Source organism: Schistocerca piceifrons, chromosome 5, assembly GCF_021461385.2.
Source record: "Schistocerca piceifrons isolate TAMUIC-IGC-003096 chromosome 5, iqSchPice1.1, whole genome shotgun sequence".
NCBI lineage: Eukaryota > Metazoa > Arthropoda > Insecta > Orthoptera > Acrididae > Schistocerca > Schistocerca piceifrons.
This window is the reverse complement of record NC_060142.1, coordinates 665,751,280-665,774,751: the sequence shown is the minus strand read 5'-3', so window position 1 is coordinate 665,774,751 and position 23,472 is coordinate 665,751,280. Positions and strand designations below refer to the sequence as shown.

At 42.9% G+C, this 23,472-nt stretch overlaps 1 protein-coding gene across 1 annotated transcript in view; it reads left to right on the top strand.

The window, feature by feature from the left end:
• LOC124799186 (zinc finger protein 574-like) overlaps nt 1-22,826 on the top strand; it is a 272,342-nt gene extending 249,516 nt beyond the window's left edge. Inside the window, exon 8 of the mRNA XM_047262722.1 lies at nt 22,464-22,826. Coding sequence (XP_047118678.1) covers nt 22,464-22,615 — 152 coding nt within the window. The 3' untranslated portion in view covers nt 22,616-22,826. The remainder of the gene's footprint in view (nt 1-22,463) is intronic.
• Nucleotides 22,827-23,472: the final 646 nt, after the last annotated feature.

Here is a 23,472-nt window from a genome sequence, read left to right as displayed (position 1 = left end):
ACGAGAGCTGCTATGCCGGCCAGCCTGGATGTGGTTTTTAGGCGGTTTTCCGCATCCCACTAGGTGAATATGGGGCTGGTCCCCAAGTTCCGCCTCAGTTATGCAACTCACAGACATTTGAAAATGTTCGCACTATTTCATGACTTACACTAGATGCAGCCAGCTGGGGTACACTACTTCCATCCCGGGGTGGTTTGGGGTGGCGTCAGGAAGGGCATCTGGCCACCCTCTGCAATTAAGACTGCCACATCCGTGCTAACAAAGCCGACCACACGTTGGAGCGGGACAAAGGCCCCGAGAAAGAAAGAAAGAATAGTGAGTGAGATGTGCACTAGGCGCAGTACTGCCACGTTCTTACTTTATTAGATTTCCTACTGGCAGGATGCGATTGCACTCGTTTTGCTGTTGTTGGTCCTTTATTTACGCGACTATTTCTTTTTTGTGCCCTAGTGAGAGAATATCGAATTCGGACGACTATATTTGTCGTATTATTGGTCATACTGTTGGCGCCCCGGTGGTCCCGGTCGCCTACAGTGGACTGGAAGCCGAGCGGTGACCTCTCCAGTTGACAGGATGCTAGGAAATGACTGTGGACGCGTCAGAAACGCCAAAGAAATATTATTAATTCTTGACACCTTTATCACTGCCGAGTACAATGTGCCACGCGTAACACAGGCTGGCTGAGATTGGTGATATCAACGACCTTCCCCGAGTCCTCGCTGACTCGGACCAATGACAGCAGCTCCGGGCCGCACCAGGCTCGCTAGCCCAGCGCCTCGTGCTCAGGTGCCTCATCCGCAGTGGACGGGCGGAACGGGCTGCAGTCCCCCAGCGTCGTCGGCTCACCCAGTTGTGACGGCGGATGCAAAGGGCCTAGGCCCCGCACGATCTTGATGACAGCTCACTGATGTGGTCAGCATTGGCGGCGAGCGGGTCTGCCGCGATGTCTGCTAATCCTGGGTTGATGATTGGCAGCGGCAGCAGAGAGGACCAGAGCTGGTACTGTCCCCCCACGTCTGCTGATGGATGGGCCGCCCTTACTGCAACATCTCCTTAATAAAGATTAACGTGTTGACCACCGAGCTGAGTGCTATGCAGCGTCCCATTACACATCTAACTGCAAATGCCGTGTTGCTATCAAAGCTGGCGTATTTAAAGGAAGCACGAGTGATGTCCTGACGTCATGCTCATTTGTAATGAACGCATTCGTTCCACTTATACTACTGATTTATCCGTCGTACTCGCCCCTTAGGTGTTCTTGCGACAGAGCTACGTGTTGTTACGGCAGACTTATGCAGTTATGAAGTTATGAAATGCATTACAGCTGACGCTATACCTCTGTCTTACACTCTACGGAAGTCTCCGTCTAACACAAACCCACGTGGTAAGCAATTCTCTCTCGCCTGTTGTGTGTAACCAGGCCACTGCCCCTGCGTGACGACACATTCCGATACATGTGCAATCCTCTTACCTCTTGGCTAACCTACTGCCTCTGGCTCTCGGCATAGGCAACGAAACTTTTGACAATATTCCACGTTTCCAACTCTTTTACTATTCCGCGACACTACAATACTGACGTAACCCATTTGCAAACTCGCCAGTTTCAGTTTAGAAGTTGTGTGAGGATACGCATCTGTGTGTAGGCCCGAGCAGTCGAAGTGCCCTGTGCCCCTCCCTTCCCCTACTGCGCAGTGGCCGTTCGTGGCAGATTCTCCCACCACTACCGGTGCCCCTCCCCTGCGAAGGTGTGAGCCAAGTTATTTTGTGCGCACTGTGTGCCATTTGGTGTAGTCGGTGGCCGGGCAGTGGTTGAGAGGTGAGCCTCGCTGTGGCAGGTGTGGGCCCCGGCTGGCAGTGACGGCTGTTGTGTTGGTCAGCGGGGCAGCGGCGCCGCCTCAGGACGGCGGAGGGCCGCGCGCTGCTGGGGGCGCAGCGCCGCCTGCTGCAGCTGCTGGCAGGGGGCGCCGGCTGCGGCTGCGGCGAGGGACGCGCGGCCGGCGGTGAGTGCGGCCGCACTCGTGTCCGGTAGTCAGCCTCCCGGCTGCTCCTCCTGTGTGGGCGGACTCGCGCTAAGAGGGACAGAGTGCTGCAGCAGAAATTTGGACGTCGTGGGGTTGGGCTACCGAGTACATTCTGGATGATGTTGTTTCGAGCTGACACCTTACGTTTCGTACTGAGAGAGTATAGCCAGAGTGAGTGATCTGTCTGAGGTAACTTTTTCCTGCCTGTCTACATTGTAGATGGAAGGGGCAGACGCGAGTTTTGTGTAGGTTTGGATTCAACTGGTTCCCATTGCAGTAATCAGAAAACACTTCCAGAGCACTTGTCAACACCTGCTCTGCTTCTTCAAAATCGTGTCTCTGTAACGCGAGTGGTCAGCACGGCAGAATGCCGTGCGATGGGCCCGTGTTCGCTTCCTGGCCTGTTCGGAGATTTTCTCCGGTCGGAGACTAGGTGTCGAGTCGTCTTTGTCACCATTTCGTCCTCATCGAGATGCAAATTACCAAAGTGATGTCGCCTGAGAAGACTTGGACCGGACAATTGGTCTACCCGACAGGTGGCCGTAGCCACACAATCATTTCATTTCATCTTTCTGTACTGTCGAAGCGAGGTCATTCAGCATCTGTGATAATACACTCCCGTGGAGTAGACTATTTCTTTGGTTCCTCTAATGACTTTGTCTTCCTTGAAATTCAACTAGAGTCTTCGATTGGGCAGTGAGTTAACAACTATTCTAGCGAAACCATAGTCCTCAGAACAGTTCTGGTGATCATCAGTGTTTATCTGAAAGGTATTTTTCAGGTCCAACTTTGAACATCATATCTATAAATGTAGAAGGAATATCTGGACCCCAAATATTAAGTGAGGGGAATATTTATCTAGATCCCCCCCCCCATGAACCATGGACCTTGCCGTTGGTGGGGAGGCTTGTGTGCCTCAACGACACAGATAGCCGTACCATAGGTGCAGCCACAACGGAGGGTATCTGTTGAGAGGCCAGACAAACGTGTGGTTCCTGAAGAGGGGCAGCAGCCTTTTCAGTAGTTGCAGGGGCAACAGTCTGGATGATTGACTGATCTGGCCTTGTAGCACTAACCAAAACGGCCTTGCTGTGCTGGTACTGCGAACGGCTGAAAGCAAGGGGAAACTACGACCGTAATTTTTCCCGAGGGCAAGCAGCTTTACTGTATGGTTAAATGATGATGGCGTCCTCTTGGGTAAAATATTCCAGAGGTAAAATAGTCCCCCATTTGGATCTCCTGGCGGGGACTACTCAGGAGGACGTTGTTATCAGGAGAAAGAAAAACTGGCGTTAAGAAGCTTCCACAGGATAGAGTAGCATGGAGAGCTGCATCAAACCAGTCTCTGGACTGAAGACCACAACAACAACACGTAAGCATAAGATATGTTACTCGTTCTGTAGAGTTACAGCAATGAGTGATAATTTTTTAAAACATAACATTATTTATGATACATTTAAACCAAATGTGTACAAATCAATTTAAATCAGATTTGTATCAGGTTCAGTTAGGAAGCCAAAAACTTCCAATTTTTTATGGGTAGATGCAACATGCTGTATACAGGGGTGAATCGCATGAAACTTGCACCGCAGATATTGCAGAAATGGAAGGTGCTATTGATGTGCAGTTTTCAGAGAGTGGATTGGTAGTCAGGGGTTCATACTGTTAGCCAATAAAAAGATTGCAGTAACACTTAAAAAGTGCATTGATGTGCAAACATACAATTATTGGAGTGAGCAAACTAAAAGGCAGGTAAATTGGATTGTCAGTGGTGTTTGTTGCAGCGTTTTAGTGCGAATCGTTTGCATACACTAGTAACAAGACAATGGTACATCACAGGTTGTGTTCAAAATGCCCAGTGGCAGAGGCAGTGCACACTTTCGTTCTGGTTGGAACGACTGCTTGCATTTCGGCGGATTACCACTGGGTATATCGTGATCCATCACTCCGGATCACTCGTCCCCATGCATCCACTGTCCAGTGGCGTTGCTCTTGGCACCACATGAAGCGGCGCTTAATAGTGACTACAGGCATGTGCAGCTAATGAGTTGTTCACCTATTGCACCGCATTGTTTTTAGCTCCCTGCACACAGTCACTCTGCTAACTGCATTGATGGTAGCAATTTCGAACACACAAATGATTCTTTCCACTGATTTTACGCGATATTTTACAGCCACACTGTGCAGTGCTCTACGGTCCATGTCTGTGCTCTGCCTGGTCTTCATTTAGCTCTGGTTCTTCCTTCGCATTTCCACTTCACAATTACGTCACCGCAATCGACTGGGCAGCTTTAGAAGGGTTTGACAAGTCACCCCTGTCATACCTTAGCAAAATATCTTTCTGAAAACCCAAGGAAATTCTGGTCTTACGTAAAATATAAAAAGGGTAGAAGGACGGATCCTCAAAATTACAGACCAATATCCTTAACATCGGTTTGTTGCAGGATTCTCGAACATATTCTCAGTTCGAATATAATGAATTTCCTCGAGACAGAGAAGTTGCTGTCCATCCATCAGCACGGCTTTAGAAAGCATCGCTCCTGCGAAATGCAACTCGCCCTTTTTTCACATGATATCTTGCGAACCATGGATGAAAGGTATCAGACGGATGCCATATTCCTTGACTTCCGGAAAGAGTTTGACTCGGTGCCCCACTGCAGACTCCTAACTAAGGTACGAGCATATGGGATTGGTTCCCAAGTATGTGAGTGGCTCGAAGACTTCTTAAGGAATAGAACCCAGTACGTTGTCCTCGATGGTGACTGTTCATCGGAGGTGAGGGTATCATCTGGAGTGCCCCAGGGAAGTGTGGTAGATCCGCTGTTGTTTTCTACCTACATAAATGATCTTTTGGATAGTGTGGATAGCAATGTGCGGCTGTTTGCTGATAATGCTGTGGTGTACGGGAAGGTGTCGTCGTTGAGTGACTGTAGGAGGATACAAGATGACTTGGACAAGATTTGTGATTGGTGTAAAGAATGGCAGCTAATTCTGAATATAGATAAATGTAAATTAATGCAGATGAATAGGAAAAAGAATCCTATAATGTTTGAATACTCCATTAGTAGTGTAGCGCTTGACACAGTCACGTCGATTAAATATTTGAGCGTAACATTGCAGAGTGATATGAAGTGGGACAAGCATGTAATGACAGTTGTGGGGAAGGCGGGTAGTCGGCTTCGGTTCATTGGTAGAATTTTGGGAAGATGTGGTTCATCTGTAAAGGAGACCGCTTATAAAACACTAATACGACCTATTCTTGAGTACTGCTCGAGCGTTTGGGATCCCTATTAGGTCGGATTGAGGGAGGACATAGAAGCAGTTCAGAGGTGGGCTGCTAGATTTGTTACTGGTAGCTTTGATCATCACGCGAGTGTTCGGAAATGCTTCAGGAACTCGGGTGGGAGTCTCTGGAGGAAAGGAGGCGTTCTTTTCGTGAATCGCTACTGAGGAAATTTAGAGAACCAGCATTTGAGGCTGACTGCAGTACAATTTTACTGACGCCAACTTACCACAAAGATGAGATAAGAGAGATTAGGGTTCGTACAGAGGCATATAGGCAGTCGTTTTTCCCTCGTTCTGTTTGGGAGTGGAACAGGGAGAGAAAATGCTAGTTGTGGTACGAGGTACCCTCCGCCACGCACCGTATGGTGGATTGCGGAGTGTGTATGTAGATGTAGATGTAGACAAGTCTGTGATTCATTTGTTCCTCGGATGATATCCATGACTAGTCCACATTCAAAGTCTCTGAGCCCTCCTGACCAACCAATGCTGCTGTTGCGGCTTCTCTGCTGATGACACACTACTCCCAGCTTCCTTCTATACTGAAGGGTCCGCTTCTCGTCACAGCCAGTGATCGATTCCGCATTAAATAGGGCTGCCTGGATACTTTCGATCAGATAGCGTATCTCACTCTTCAATTCTCCTCAGTTTGTTCCATTCATATAATTTCAGCTTAATAAAATTAAGCTCCACTCTCATGATCTGCATAGGGCTTGTATCATAAACCTCCACTGCTATGCATATGAAAGCAAACCTACATTTTCAGGTGTGATTTAGTAGCGCGCAGTGTCTCTCCAATTATGTTCTGGATTATGTGCCTCGTGTGCACTGTTCAGTCTGTCAACAAGTAGGACAATGTCGCTTTACAGCAAGAAGGGTTGTCAGCCAGCAGTCAACAACAGCCGATGATCGATACCTGCAAATAACATGGGTCGTAGGTAGGCAGTAGAATGAAACAGAACTGCATGCTAGGATTGTGGTGACAGCAGTGGGGGCTGTGTTGATGAGAACAGTATGGAGAGTTTATCCAGCTCATCCTCTAGACGTCCATTACCAGCAACAGTACTGATTCTGCAGTCCACTTGTGTGCGAAGAATGTGGACGAGAGAACACCTGGAATGGAGTGCGAATACATACATACATACATTTATCCTTGTTCCACAGATCATTAATGCGACATTTCGTAATGATGTGGAACGTGCCACTTTAACGTAAGTTTTCTTTACGCAAAATAATTAATTAATTAATTATTTTTTTACAGTTACTACTTCATATCTATTGAGAAATTCTTTTAATTTGCTTTTAAATGTTGGTTGGCTACCTGTCAGACTTTTAATGCTATTTGACAAATGACGAAAGATTTTTGTGGCAGCATAGTTCCAAAATGAGATTTAATCCAGAATAGGGAGTATCATCCTTTCTTCTAATGTTCCAACTATGCAGTTCGCTGTTATTTTTGAATTGGGATGGATTATTAATGGCTAATTTCGTAAGTGAATACATGTATTGCGAAGGTACTGTGAATATGCCGAATTCCTTAAATAAATGTCTGCAAGGTGATCCTGGGTGGGCTCCAGCTATTATTCTGATGATACAGTTTTGTCCAATGAGTACTTTCTCTCTTAATGACGAATTGTCCCAAAATATGATGACATATGAAAGCAGTGAATGAAAACAGGCATAGTAGGCTAATTTACTGATATGTTTTTCACCAAAATTTGCAGTAACCCTAATAGCATAAGTAGCTGAACATAACCGTTTCAGCAGATCATTGATGTGTTTCTTCCAATTCAATTTCTCATCAGTGCACACACCCAGAAATTTTGAGTATTCTGCCTTAGCAACAGACTTCCGTTCATAGTTTATATTTATCAATGGTGTTATGCCATTCATTGTACAGAATTGTATAAACTGTTTTTTCCTCAAAATTTAGTGTAAGTCCTTTTGTAGAGAAGCACTTAATAATTTTCTGAAAGACATTATTTGCAATCTCCTCAGCTGATTCTTGCTTTTTGGGTGTGACTACTATACTTGTATCATCAGCAGAAAGAACTACCTTTGCATCTTCATGAATATAGAGTGGCAAGTCGTTAATATATATCAAGAACAATAAGGGACCCAAGACTGAACCTTGTGGGACACCATTCTTGATACCTCCCCAGTTAGAGGACTCTGCTGGTTTTTGCAGACTATCTGTACTGTTAATTTCAACCTTCTGCATTCTTCCAGTTGAGTATGAATTAAACCACTTGTGCGCTGTCCACTCATACCACAATACTTAAGCTTATTTAGAAGAATTTCATGATTCACACAATCAAAAGCCTTTAATAGATCACAAAATATCCCAATGGGTGATGTTCGGTTATCCAATGCATTTAATATTTGATCAGTGAAAGCATATATAACATTTATTGTTGAAAAGCGTTTCTGAATGCCAAACTGACATTTTGTTAGAACTTAATTTTTACAAATATGTGATGCTACTCTTGAATTCATTATTTTTTCAAGAATTTTAGATAAAGCTATCAGAAGTGAAATGGGTGGTAGTTGTTAGCATCAGATCTATCCCCTTTTTTATGCAATGGTTTAACAATGCAATTTCAGTTTGTCTGGAAAAATACCCTGTTTAAGTGAGCTACTACATACATGGGATGAAAATCCTACTTATTTGTTGGGAACAAGGTTTCAGTACTCTGTTGGAAATGACATCAGTTCCATGTGAACTTTTACTTTTGAGTGAATTTATTATATTCCTAATTTCTATAGGAGACGTGGCTTGAATTTCAGTTTTATCAAATTGCATAGGCACTGCCTCTTCCATATACTGCCTTGCATTTTCTAATGAATAACTGGATCCTATTTTCTCTACAACACTTAAAAAATGATTATTAAAAATGTTTTCTACTTCTGACTTCTTGTTAACAAACTTTTTATTGTATTTGACAGAAATACAGTCTTCCTGTGCTCTCAGTTGCCCTATTTCCCTTTTCACAATATTCCAAATTGTTTTAATTTTATTATCAGATGTTCTAATGTCAGACCTAATGCACATACTTGTGAACTTTTTAATAACTTTTCTTATAATGTTTCACTGTTTCAGGAGCATTACTCCTCCTAGCTATAAAATATATTTCCCTTTTATGTTTACAAGATATTTTTATCTCTATACATTGTTTCCCACAATTATATTTCACTGTTTTCTTAGGGAAACTGTTTTCAAATATACTCACAAAAGTATCATGAAATAGGTTAAATTTTAAATTAGCACCATGTTCCCTGTACACCTCATCCCAGTCTAACTGTTGCAAGCTTCCCCTAAAATTTTGAATACTTAAATCGTTAATGGAACGCACTATTTTGGAGGACTGTTTCACATTACTGTATTGAGCTATATCATATACTGTAACTAGCTGTGCATCATGATCAGACAGACCATTCTCAACCGGAAAAGTTTTGATTTGATTAAATTATCATGGTCTATGAAAACGTTATCAGTGTGCTGCTTTCCTGTACCACCCAAGCCGGAAAATCAATAACTGATGTCAAATTGAAAGAACCAAGTAATACTTCAAGGTCAAGCTTTCTATCGGTCTCTTTCAGAGAATCTATGTTGAAATCCCCACAAACAATAATTTGCTTTCCTTTGTCTGACAGGTAGCACAACAAAGTATCCAAGTTTTTCAAAAATAGTTGAAACTTTCCCAATGGGTACCTATACACGGCTACAATTATAAAAGTGCCATTATTTAGTTTAAGCTCCCATGCACATGCTTCTATATGTTGCTCTACGCAAAATTTTTTAGTTTCCAAATTTTTGACGCTGTGACTGATTTTAACATATATGGCAACTCCTCCTCTCTCTGTAGTGTCTCTACTTACATGTGCTGAAAGCTTATATCCACCTACATTTACCATTTCTATACCTTTGACTATATGATGTTCAGACAGGCATAGTACATCTAGTCCACCCTCAGTTTCTAAATCTTTTAAACAGACAAGAAGCTCATCTACAAGAACCTCTCCCTAACGCACATCGCGTCTCTTGTAGCCCCTGCCACTGCAGTTAATTGAGCATGTCTGTAACGCTCTCGCGCCGACTATACGATCCAGTGACGAAACGTGCCGCTCTTCTTTGTATCTTCCCTACCTCTCCTATTAGTCCTTCCTGGTACAGATTCCAGACAGATGAACAATACTCAGGAATCGGTCGAGGAAGCGTCTTATAAGCCACGTCTTTCGTGGATGAGTTACATTTCCTTAAGATTCTTTCTGTGAATCTCAGTCTGGCGTCTGCTTTTCATACTATTTTTTTTTTTTTTGCGTGTCCATTCCACGTAAGACCGCTGTGGATAGTTGCTCCTAGACATCTTACGGTAGATACTGTTTCCAGCAGTTTCTCATCAGTAATATAGTTGTATAGTACTGGATTTCTTTTCCTGTGTATGCGCAATACGAGATCTGTTCAAAAAATTCTGAGGCTTTGTCCACAAAAATTTTTCACGCTTACCTTTCACTTACTGTACTCGTACATGGTCTCTCCTTCCAAAGATTCTTCTCCACAGTTGATACACCGCTCCCAATGCCGTTTCCACTCCCGGAAGCAGTCTTGGTACGCCTCTTGCTGGATCGCGCGAAACGCCGTCTGCGAATTTCCTTTTATCACGTCCATCATTGCTAATCTTCGTCCTTTCTACGGGATTTTCAGCTTTGGAAATGAAAAAAGTTCGCAGGAGGCAGCTCTGGAAAGTAAAGAGGATGAGGCAGCACAGTGATCTCGTTTATTATGCAATAGTCACGCACTGACAGGGATGCATGTGTGGGTGCGTTACCGTGACAAGAGCCATGAATTGTCTAGCCACATTTCAGGCCGATCCCTTCTCACGCGTTCTCACAGGCGTCGCAACACGTCCCGTTAGTACCATCGATTAAGTTTGTCTCTGTGGAATGAATTTGTGATGAACTAATCCTTCAGTCAAAGAAAATTGTCAGCATGCCTTTGACGTTTGACCTTAGCAGACGAGCGTTTTTTGGTCTTGCAGAACATTTCCTGACCCATTGTGGAGACTGAACCTTGTCCTCAACATCATAACCGTAGTCCCACGTCTTATCACAGGTTATGATTCTCTTCAGGAACATCTCGTTCTCATTTGCGCGAACCAAAAACTCTTCACCGATTATGAGGCGAATCTATTTCTGGTCTTGACTCATGACCTGTGCGACGAACATGGCGCCAGCACGATACATTCTAAGATGCTGCATCAGGATTTCATGGCATGATCCAACCGACATATTACATTCTTCTGCAAACTCTCGAACAGTCAGTCTTCGATGTGCACGCACAATTTCGCTGTGAGCATTGTCGGTAGACGTCGAAGGGCGTCCTTCACGAGGGCGATCTTTAACTTCCTCCGGCCATTTTTAAACCGTGTGAACCATTCGTAACACCGAGTACGGCTTAAGTAGTCATCACTGTAAGCTTCCTGCATCATTTGGTGTGTCTCTGTAAAGGTTTTCTTGGGTTTCACTCAAAATTTAATGCAGACGCGTTGCTTTTCTAACTCTGCCATCTCGAAATTTGCAAACTGTGCGCCACAACGTTGTACTCACAAGGGAACCTCCCCATCGCACCCCCCTCAGATTTAGTTATAAGTTGGCACAGTGAATAGGCCTTGATAAACTGAACACAGATCAATCGAGAAAACAGGAAGAAGTTGTGTGGCAAAATTCCATTTCTTCGGATGAATCCAGATTGTGTTTACAGCATCAAGATGGTCGCATCCGTGTTTGGCGACATCGCGGTGAACGCACATTGGAAGCGTGTATTCGTCATCGCCATACTGGCGTATCACCTGGCGTGATGGTATGGCGTCCCATTGGTTACACGTCTCGGTCACCTCTTGTTCGCATTGACGGCACTTTGAACAGTGGACGTTACATTTCAGATGTGTTACGACCCGTGGCTCTACCCTTCATTCGATCCCTGCGAAATCCTACATTTCAGCAGGATAATGCACGACCGCATGTTGCAGGTCCTGTACGGGCCTTTCTGGATACAGAAAATGTTCGACTGCTGCCCTGGCCAGCACATTCTCCAGATCTCTCACCAATTGAAAACGTCTGGTCAGTGGTAGCCGAGCAACTGGCTCGTCACAAAACGCCAGTCGCTACTCTTGATGAACTGTGGTATCGTGTTGAAGCTGCATGGGCAGCTGTACCTGTATACGCCATCCAAGCTCTGTTTGACTCAATGCCCAGGCGTATCAAGGCCGTTATTACGGCCAGAGGTGGTTGTTCTGGGTACTGATTTCTCAGGATCTATGCACCCAAGTTGCGTGAAAATGTAGTCACTTGTCAGTTCTAGTATAATATATTTGTCCAATGAATACCCGTTTATCATCTGCATTTCTTCTTGGTGTAGCAATTGTAATGGCCAGTGGTGCACATTTATTTACGTTCAGGGTCACCTGCCAGAGCCTACATCATTTATCAGTCCTGTGGAGGTCATTCTGCAAATCGATACTGTCTTGTGGCATTGCTGTTTTCTTACAGACAGTCGCATCATCGGCAAACAGCCTCATGGAGCTTTCGACTTAATACAACAGATCATTCGTATATATTGTGAACAGTGAGGGTCCTGTCACCCTTCCTTGGAGCACTATACAACTGTCGATTTTGCTCCGTCAAGATAGCGGCTTTAAAGCTCTACCTGCAAGGGAGTCTTGCATCCAGACACAGACCGGATGTGACGTACGGAATGGTGTACGTGCTGGAGACGCTACAGCCAGGAGGGGGCGGTAGCAGGGCGCTGGAGTGTGTCCGCCGCGTCCCCCTGCTGATGCAGGACTACAAGTCGGGGGCCGTCCACGTCCACGTCCAGGCACCGGCTGGTCCCACGCCGGCGGCGGCGCCGGTCGATGTCGCGGCGGTCCTTCACCCCTGGCCGGCCGGCCCGCTCATGCTAATGCGGCACTCGGGACACGACAGCCGTATCGTACACGCTGGCTCTTCCACATTAGTGAAAGCAGGAAGAACATTGGTACTAAACTTGCGTTCGAGTAGGGACAAGGAAATGAACGAAAAGTATCGATACTCGAGTGATGGGGAAATCTGTTTCGTTCAGCATTGTCAATCGTATGTTTTCGTACGTCCGACGTGGGTAAACTGAAGATCGTGTCTTGAAATATAAGAATACGCTCTATCATTTCGCTTTCAACTTCTTTGGAAAACACTTGTACTGTGAGCAAACATTTTTTTCATCCCCGTTTGCATTTTTGTTTTTATTTTCTGCATGCCTCTTAGTTGCCGGCTTAGGCGCCTTTTAAACACTTACTTACTTACTCACTGGTCATACCGGACTCGAGAGTCCATTACCGCAGCAACGTATTTTCGCCATCTGTCCTTGTCTTGGGCTATTTCTTTCCATTCGCCTTCAATACCTAGGTTCCTCAAATCAGCCTTCACATTGTCCTCCCATCTACGCCCCGGTCTCCCCACAGGACGTTTTCCCTCTAGGTGCCCTACCAGTACTCTGCTCGCTGCCCTGCCCTCATCCATTCGAGCTACGTGACCCGCCCATCGCAGCCTACGTGATTTAATAATACTGATTATGTCAGGGCTTGAATAGAGCTCGTGAACCTCTTCGTTACGCAGTTTTCGCCACTCTCCGCTAATGTCATCCCTTTTTGCTCCGAAAATTTTCCTCAAAATTTTGTTTTCAAATACTCGAAACGGCTTTTCATTTTGCACAGTGCGAGACCAAGTCTCACACCCATACAGCATAACTGGTAGAAAATCTTTAAATTCCTAGACAATATCCGTGATGAAAGTAATCTATTCAGTGAGAAGTAGCACGCATTTCCCGCCCGTAATCTCTTCTTCAGTTCGGATTCAATCTCATTTCTCGAAGTGATGTCCACGCCTAGATACTTAAATGTGTTCATTTTTTCAAACTGCATGTCTCCAACTCTTAACATTTCCTGATCTACTGCTGTTGGCATTCTAGTAGTAACCAGGTATTTAGTTTTGTCTTCACTTATCCTTAGATCAACATCTTCACTACCCTTGATTAACGCATTGCTGCTAAATGCAGTTCATTTGAACTCCACTTCCCATAACGCTTTTCTGCCGTATTATAATACGGAAGTTTGCAGTATATTACACTAGGCAACGTAATCTGCGACTCTAGCCGTCTAAAATCAATTGAATTACACTTCTAAACGCGGTGACCTGAGGCAACAGACAATGCAAAAAGAAACACAAACTGATAAACTACTCGTGGTTTAGTGCGCGGAGTCGGCATCGAAACAAATGAAGAACGAAATTGGGATTGGTCGTCTGGATTTCCCGTGATCCATCGCGCCATTACCAACTTCTGCACAGCATGGAAAAGCTGCAATCCGCTAGCATTACGTAGTACCAACCATAGAGTACAAATATTGCCACTCTGTGACACCAACCATAGAACTTCTCGTTCAGTTTTATTTAATCAGCCTATTTACTTTATTGGTTCAAATGGCTCTGAGTACTATGGGACTCAACTGCTGAGGTCATAAGTCCCCTAGAACTTAGAACTAGTTAAACCTAACTAACCTAAGGACATCACAAACATCCATGCCCGAGGCAGGATTCGAACCTGCGACCGTAGCGGTCTTGCGGTTCCAGACTGCAGCGCCTTTAACCGCACGGCCACTTCGGCCGGCTATTTACTTTATTCTTTGGTAATGACCACATTTGTTCTCCATTTGGTTACGCTACGCGTTGTTTAAAAACACGCTTCTTCAAAATATGAAATGAAAATGAAGTCCCATGCTTCTTTACAGAGCGTAGGGGAACGATGCGGGAGACCCGCACCGCCTTACTAGGCAAGGTCCTAATGGAGGTGGTTTGCCGTTGCCTTCCTCCGACCGTAATGGGGATGAATGATGATGATGAAGACGACACAACAACACCCAGTCATCTCGAGGCAGGAAAAATCCCTGACCCCGCCGGGAATCGAAACCGGGACCCCGTGCTCGGGAAGCGAGAACGCTACCGCGAGACCACTAGGGGCGGACTCTTCAAAATATACTCGACGATTAATAAAAAACGGTACAATGTAGCAACCGTAGCTGTTTTGTCGGGACAATGGTACACTGAAGCTAAATAAGGGTCGATCCCGTAAGATACGGGACGTCTGGGCACTCTAACTTAGGGTAAAGAACGCATTAGAACATTCACCACGTCGTCTCTAAACATTACGTTGCCCTAATAATACTAAACACATTTTTAAAGCTTTATTTACGAGCAAGATTCTTAAATTCTACCGGTGCAATATCGGAAACTTGCAGCGGTACATTACGGACAACCTCGTAATTTTCTCTTTGTCAGTTTTCTACAAACGAACGGCAACGAATACAACTATTTGAAAAAAATCGTTATTTCATTAATATTCGCCCATAAATAAAACATCAAATTGCCGTTTACCTTCTAACAGTGATTCTCTTGACCATGTGCACAAAAAAATTACAAAAAAGGCTACTACAAAATCAACGCAGTCTTAAACGATCTGTTCCTCAACACGCAGACCACATACTGTAGTTGACAATATGGCTCCAAGAAGCACCTAGTTCACGCTGACCTCCCTAAATGTCCGGTAGTATAAGCAGTAGTGCGAATTAGGGGCCGGTACAATATAAGCAACTTTCCTCTACTGTCCGTGGCTGGTTGTAAGCTAGACTTCGTGGGTAAAGCTTTACTGTTTGATCAACTACGCTAAAAGTACTATAATGTCATTATTTTGTTGAGATAGTAAGCTGTGCTGTAAAAAAACAGTACTGCAGTAGGATAGTCGACATAGGTGTGGCACAGTAATGTCCAATGTTATTGAAAATTAAATCTAAAGGCCACATACTGTAATTCTTAGTAATTTACAGAAAACGCGAATGAACTTTTATTCTAATAAATACATGTGATCAGTGTCAACCAAGACAGTGGTGAAAACGAAAAGAGAAATTAAATTTTAAACACACTATTTAAATTTCTGCCTCCAACACCGCCACAAAATAGGCATCGCTGAACTAGCTGGCTCATCCCCTCGAAGAACGCAGGAGCAGCAGCTCAGTCGGACAGAACACACTGCTATGTACTCCCAGACATGTTCGTTTTCTGGTCAAAGTTCAGCTGGCTCGCGTCTGATTGGCAGTCGTCCCATAACGCTGCATTTCCGACCTCTCGTCATTTGGTACATTTTGCTCGATTCGATGTCTGCTACCCGGTTCTGACCTCATTGTCGGGTTATCTTTCTGCTTCCTGTATACGCGAGGTAGTAGCGCCCAGAACGTTCGGTACACAAACACACCTCTGGAAACTTCTCTACACTGGTGCCTCGCTTATACAAAGTGAGAGGGTAAGGCGCAATACCCCATTCATTCCGATACTGAAACGAGGTTTTCTGCAATCGATAGTACACAGAGGGGCGCGCTGTTTTGTTGTATGTTTAATCGTATTTAACTCTTGGAACAACTGAGATGCTGAAGCAGGTACTTTCTGTTGACAGCAAGTAGCTGTTGAGGAGATCATTGTAGTGGTACAACATTTGATAACATTGGCATTGAAACTTTTTTCAAAACAATCCGAGAAATACACTAAAACTGAAAGGTGAAATGCCAGGAAGAAGTTGAAGGGAGCTAACAGGAAGTTCGAGTAATTGAGAGCTCTGTAAAAGGGGTGTTTGCTGATCAAGTTGGAATTGGGAAAAAGCTGAATAAGAGTATTAGTTAAAAAATGACACTGTAGTTTCAATAACAAACGTATTTCTGTACAAAGGGAAGCAGAAAATAGTAGCTAGAACTCAGATTATTTTTACCAGTTTTATTTTTTATTCATTTTAATTTTTTCAAACGAAAAGCAGACACAAATTTCTGTGACTATATAGGAAAATCTCAGTTTCATGTATTTTTCCGTCCTGAGCAAAAAGTGTCGCACATCCTTCACATTCACCTTGAGAACGAGGTTATGCGTTTCTTAAAATGTTAGTCATTTGTGGCGACCCTTTCAATGTTCTGAAGGGTATGACTTCAACGGGCACGTCCTGTCCTCTGCATTGAGTAAACCATTTCCGTACGTGTTCTTCCAGAGTTGGAAGTCACCACGCCCGTTCTGACTCCTCCCTCATTGCGATATGCTTCTTTCATGCGAAAGTCGAACACTTCTACTTTTCTGATGTAATTTTTACAGCTGATTTATGTAGACCTTCTGTGGTAAGTTAGGCATTATCGATAAAATGACCTGTCGGCCAGACTAAAACAAATTCTTAGTTTATAAAACCGAACTGACTTTTAAAATCCCTGAAAATCGTCATCTGAACTTTCTTCTTCTTATTATTTTTCCTCCTCCTCTTCATCGTCATCGTTGTCCTCTTCATATATATAAGATGGTCTTCACTGCCATCGAGAGCGTTACTTAAGCCGCACTTCTTGAAAGATTTAACAGTAATGTCTTCTCTCACTCTAGACCACAACTGTTTTGCCCACTGACACACTTGTTCGATTGTAGGTCGTTTTAAACTGGTGTTACGTTTCATCCATCATCCATTTGTTTCGTCCCTCTCTCATATACACTTTAAATAGTTTATTTATCGAGACATGAAGAGGTTGCAACTGTGAAGTAAGTTCTCCAGGAATAACAGCAAGCTTTATATTTCTCTGTCTCAGTTTCTCTTTCACAGAATCTTTCAAATGCCCACTAAACTGATCTAGAACAAGAAAAAGATTCTCATCTTCAATAAAGCACCTTTCCTTCTTTCCCACACTCTGTTTATCCATAATTTCACACGAGCCTCGTGTCCATCCAGCCATTGTCATGTACGTGACACCTGATGGTATTTCAGGCTTTGACATTGTTTTCGCTTGAATTTGATCATTGGATTAAGTTTAGTACCGTCAGTACAACAGGAAGGGCAACAGTATAGCGCTTTTTTCCATGTCCACTTGTTTTTATAGTTACAGTTTTAGCACCTTTCACGGCAACAGTTCTGTTACTCGACACATCAAATGTCAGAAGAGTTTCGTCCATTTCGCTATTTGGCATGGTTCCACGGTAGTTTTCTTTTGATGTTGATAATAAAGCGATGGAAAGGAAATACTTTCTCTTCACACTCTTGCATCTTCTGAGATCTTTTCGTTTTGGTTCGCATCCTAAGTCCATGACAATTCATAAACCTGTAGCACCAACCAGCTTCAAAGTTCCATTGTAGCACTAGCTTACGAGCGTGTATTTGAATCATTTTTATATTAATTCCAGTGCCATTTTGACGGTGTCCTTGACTCCATTTCAATAAGTCATCTTCTAGTTTCGGCCATTTTGCATTCAGTGCTTCGTTACTTCGTTATTAGCCTACCAATCGCGAATGGTTTTTTCTGTTGGTGGAGGGCCAAAATGCCGCTCAGTTCCTGTGTCTTAATGTTCTTCTGCATATGCAATTACTTTCAATTTATAGCCCGCATCGCATGAACGGCTTTTTATTTTTTGCTATTAAGAAACTAAGTACTTGTGAATCCCCGCAACTCATGTTCATCACATCGGTGCACTGCTGCTGCCAATTGAATCCAATGTTGACAGAGTCTTACAGTCCGTAAAATATGGTAAATAAAACTTTCCAAATTGTTGGTAGAACTGGAGTGAAATCAACGGTCTTTTTCCGACCGATTATTTTATGAACAAACATTCGTGAACTGCAGCAAAAATGTATCCTAATGAATGCACAAACGATGTGACATTGTGGATGCAGCAAGAATTGTCTCTAACAATTTAGTGATGGAGCAAAGAAGTCATTGTTGAAAGAGTGAGCACGTTAACTTATCAACTTGAACTTAGGTCGTACTTCTGTTTGTTGCATCATACAGCCGAGATTATAGATGTTTTCAGTGTGAAAATGTTGCGAGTGTAAAGGCGAAAATAGGGTGATTCGAAGTACAGCCTGGATGTTTGAGAATTGTGTCTCACATCAATTTCAAATGGAAAAATAAACATTAATAGTTAGTTCATTAGCTTTGTGTTTCACAGATCATTTTCCACAAATAATTCTAATGATGTGGAACGAGTAATTTTACATTCATATCCCAGATTATTTTCTAAATATGGCTGGATGCTGAAAATTAATGTTTGTTTTATTTTATTTTACTTTCTTGATTAATATTCAGATGTGAGTTAGCAATTCCTATCCATCACCTTTTACACATTGCAATAATAGAAATTCATCTACGGAATAGAGGCAATTCTGTAGAAGAAACTTTTACTTTTCTGTCTGTCAGACTTTTTATATTCACTGAATAAGTGATCAAAAATTTATGTTGCAGCGTTGTGCACCTTTTTTGTGCTAAAGACTACTTTAATGCGGAGTAGTGAATGTCATTTTTTTTCTTCTGGTATTGAAATTATGTACTTCGTTGTTCCTTTTTAAATGTAGTAGACTGTTTACAACTAACTTCATGAGGGAATAAATATACTGAGAAGCAGTAGTCAGAATGCCAAATTCCTTAAACTGATATCTACAAGATGATCGTGAGTGAGCACCACATACTGTTGTTACAACGGAGCGTACGAAGTTCCCAAAGGATTACCTATAAACAGGGTTGTTGGTCGTAATGGTAAAACACAATGTCGTCACCCAATTTATAGTGCTAAAGGAGAAGAGTGGATGTTTCTTCAGAATTTCGTAAAATACGTGATCATATCATCTTGTCCTTAGACTTTCTTTGTATGTTAATTTGAAATTAATATTAAAATTTAATTATTATGCCACATTTATTTTTCAGTTATTGATAAAGTTTCACGCTAATCAAAGTCACCCTAGAGTCTTAAACAATCCACAACTACCAAATAATAGATAATTTTTTTTAATTATTCAATCTATTAGAGTAAAAGGTAATAAAAAGCCAAAAATTTTATTACTACAGGTCAATACGCACACTTTGAAAGAAATGTTGTTGTTGTTGTTGTTGTTGCGGTGTTCAGTCCTGAAAATGGTTTGATGCAGCTTTCCATGCTACTCTATCCTGTGCAAGCCTCTTCATCTCCCAGTACCTACTGCAACCTACATCCTTCTGAATCTGTTTACTATATGCATTTCTTTGTATCCCTCTACGATTTTTACCCTCCACGCTTGCCTCCAGTGATCCCTTGATGACTCAGGATATATCCTACCAACCGATCCCTTCTTCTAGTCAGGCTGTACCACCAATTTCTCTTCTCCCAAATTCGGTTCAGTACCTCCTCATTAGTTACGTGATCTACCTATCTAATGTTCAACATTCTTCTGTAGCAGCACATTTCAAAAGCTTCTATGCTCTACTTGCCTACACTGTTTATTGTCCATGTTTCACTTCCATACCTGGCTATTCTCCATACAAATATTTTCAGAAAGGACTTCCTGACTCTTATATCTATATTGAATGTTAAGAAATTTCTTTTCTTGCCATTACCAGTCTACATTTTGTATCCTTTGTACTTCGACCATCATCAATTATTTTGCTCCCCAAATAGCAAAACTCCTTTACTACTTTAAGTGCCTCATTTCCTAATCTAATTCCCTCAGCATCACCTGATTTCATTCGACTGCATTCCATTATCCAATATAGGTACACTAATGTTATTAGTTTTTGGAATTATTTAAGTTTAAAGTCCAAAATCGCTTAACGCCGTTAACTTCTCGCCATTTGAGGTACTGCCAGCAATGCCCTCGACAGTCGTCGTGAACTACCTTGAGTGATCTGAACAGCTGCAGGGGAAATTCTCCCTGCGAGCAGCAAGGCTGCCGCACAAACTTACCCCAAGACGGACGCCTCGCCTATCCCAGTAGCCAAAAGTTTGAACGTCTCAGGACGACAGCTGTCAAAAGCTCGAGAGTTTCATCTCAGCTCACACGGTGACAACATATTAGCCGCTCTGAGTCCTGGGGCCCTATTCTGTACCGTTCATACTGATCGGTGCGCTAGGTTATCCTCGGTAGTGACGTCATTTTCGGTTATTTATCCGAAGTTGCTATTCTGTAAGCTTCTGAGACCTGTTAAGTCCTACCGCCGATCTTCCGACAGCTGAACTCAGAGATGGTTAGTTTTCGGTATGGCCACTCGTTCGATTTGGTGTGATTTTTTTTTACAGCTAGAATTTGTTATTTTCGAATTATTGAGTGGTTTTAGTTTCGGATTTAGTGATGATGTTTTACTGAAGGATCACCAGAATGCATCTGTGTGGAAAGTGATTTCATGATAGACCTTTTTCCTTTGTTAGAAATATGTTTTATGTTTTGTTACAGTAATGATTATAACATAAAAAAACACTTTCGGTCAATATTCTCACGAAATAAATATTATTTTTACGTAATTGAGAGTTTAAAAAATCATCAAATTTCCGAAGGTCGGCTGTGCTTACGTATATTGAATGAGTGTTAGTTGAAATTACTGATGACTTCGCGTATGCGTTTAAAACTCTTACGTAACAATTGGAAGGAGCTTTGTGAAGACTGATAGTGGAAATCTTACCAAATTTCATGCATTTACGGCCTACGCCCACATCATTCGGCAACAAAGTCAGCCTGCATCTCTGTCGATTAGAATTACCAAGAATAAAGCAGCGGCTGCAAGTGAGCTGTCGTAACCAAGTGGTTAAGACTCTTAATTGTAGTGCTAAAATGGTCGTGCGGTAGCGTTCTCGCTTCCCACGCCCGGGTTCCCGGGTTCGATTCCCGGCGGGGTCAGGGATTTTCTCTGCCTCATGATGGCTGTGTGTTGTGTGGTGTCCTTGGGTTAGTTAGATTTAAGCAGTTCTAAGTTCTAGGGGGACTGATGACCATAGATGTTAAGTCCCATAGTGCTCAGAGCCGTTTTGTAGTGCTAAATGTCGTAGGTTCGCATGCTGCTGGGTATGAAAAAAAATTTTTTTGCCCTTCATGTTTGTAACACATTGTGAGACTTCGTTATTCATGAAAGTAAATATATTCGTTGTAATTGACATGTCAGGGCGCTCTTTCTCAGTAATGACTATCTTCGCTTTCGTGACTTCCATGTGTTTAAGAAATGAGAGGTGACGTTGCTTTGCTTGAAACAACTGACTGTAACATTTGTATTTTTTTGTCACAAATAATTCAACATTTTTTCCCCGAATACGTAGCTATTTCAGAGCGTGTGTCAGACAGGAATCTAACAGCAAACTTAAATTACTGCGAATGAAACTAGCACCAATCGTCTTTCTACTCTTGCTTGTTACAAGTATTTATCTGCGATCGAATCCTTAACAACAGTAGACAGAGATGAAAGATCCGCGCCATAACACTTTTAGACTATACTACCATATATGAAACATTTTGATTCATCAGATGCATGTTATGAACTATGACAAACTTCAATAGCTGCACTCACCACATCTTCTCGAAAAGGCGTTTTCTTAAATTTTGTTTTTAAGACCCAAATCGTTGATGTATCATACAGGGAAGTAGGCTACTTCATCATTTGGATCTCTAGGAGGGAGTTACAACCACATTCTATGCATCTTCTTATTCTTTGACTCTCTCTTAAACAATTTTTTGGGTTCATGGAAGTATACCTCCATGAATTTTGAAGCAACTAAGAAACGACGGAAAAAAATGACGAATTCTTCAGGTGGTTTTATAGATGTGTTTGTGTGCTGTGGTACTACACACCATTCCTAACTCATATACTGTAACGTAAAATCCAAAACAAGACGCCGACGTGAATGAGAATAAAATGACATAATGTGACATTTGTGGCAGTTTCCAGAACACAGCCAAATTATATATCGCTGTTAATAATGCATAAAAACAGGGTCAGCGAAATTTGAACAGTACTACATACTCTAAATACACTTTTCGGTACTGCAAACAACAGCGTGCCCATGTCAGCTGCTAGCTACTTCAGGTTCGTGCCGCTGTGCGCGCTGCAGTGCGCACGTGCGGATCTGAGGTAGACTGCGTTTGACTGGAGGAGAACAGACAACAGCGGCTCGGTTCGCTAGAACCGTACGGCATCGTTTCTGAAATGCTTACAGAATAATGTGGGGGCTCTCCTTCGAAAACAATGTCACTCGGTGCGCTCGCCTGTCAGAGCGGCAGGAAGGTAGACAACAGGGCCCCAGTGAGCACACGGCTGGCGTTGCTTTCGGTTGCAGAGAGCGGCGGCCTCGACCTGGAGGCGACGGTGGAGGCGGCGTGGCAGTCGCACCTGCAGCAGTTGGTGCCGTGCCACGGCTGCGGCCGCACCTTCTACCCGGACCGGCTGGAGGTGCACCGGCGGGCCTGCAAGGGGCAGGGCCGGCGCTGAGCACTCGGTGGCGTGTCCAGTAGTGTCTGGCAAACTGGAGACTGTGTCGTCGTAGCCGTCTGTAACCACTAACTCCAGAGTGTTGTGCGTGGTAACCTAGTTCGATACAATTACCTGTGTTAACGATTAACATTTAATAACCTGTGTGAGAAATTGAAAAGGACTTCTTAAATTTCCAAAAAACGTGAAATAAATTTTTTTTAAACATTGGTATACTGTTTATTTCTTTGCATAGCGTGGCAGTGTTGACTTTTACAGGAGACGTGGCTCTATAGTGACCTACCAGCGTGTTACCTAAACACATCCCAGGCTACAGTTCAGTTTCAACTACCTCATTATGTTTCTTTTTCTTTAATTTTATAGGCCTTTAGCTTACACCACACAGCTAGCTTATTCTTTCATAAAATGCAAGAAAATTACTGTTAGAATATTTGTTTGCACACACACACACACACACACACACACACACACACACACACACATATTGTAGAGAGAACATATACAGTTGTAGATTGACCAATATAGTATAATCATCGTTACAGAACACTTTTGTACAGTCCATTGTCTGTGATACGTTGGTCTTAGGTGTGGATACCTGCGGTAACAGTGCATCGATACAACTAGATGAAAATGCTGTGACCCTTGTAACCTCCTCCTCACTTATCGACCTTAATGACAGCGAAAAATTAAACCGCGTGTACCTAATGGAAATTTGGGAAAAGCAATCTTCACCGAAGTTAATCTGTTGGTAAAGAGGGAGGAAAGGGTTACATCTAAATGAAAGGAAAAATGCAAATGAAACTGGTGGAAATTAATTTTGAAAAGGGGTAAAGTTAATAAAGAAAGTAAATGTGCGG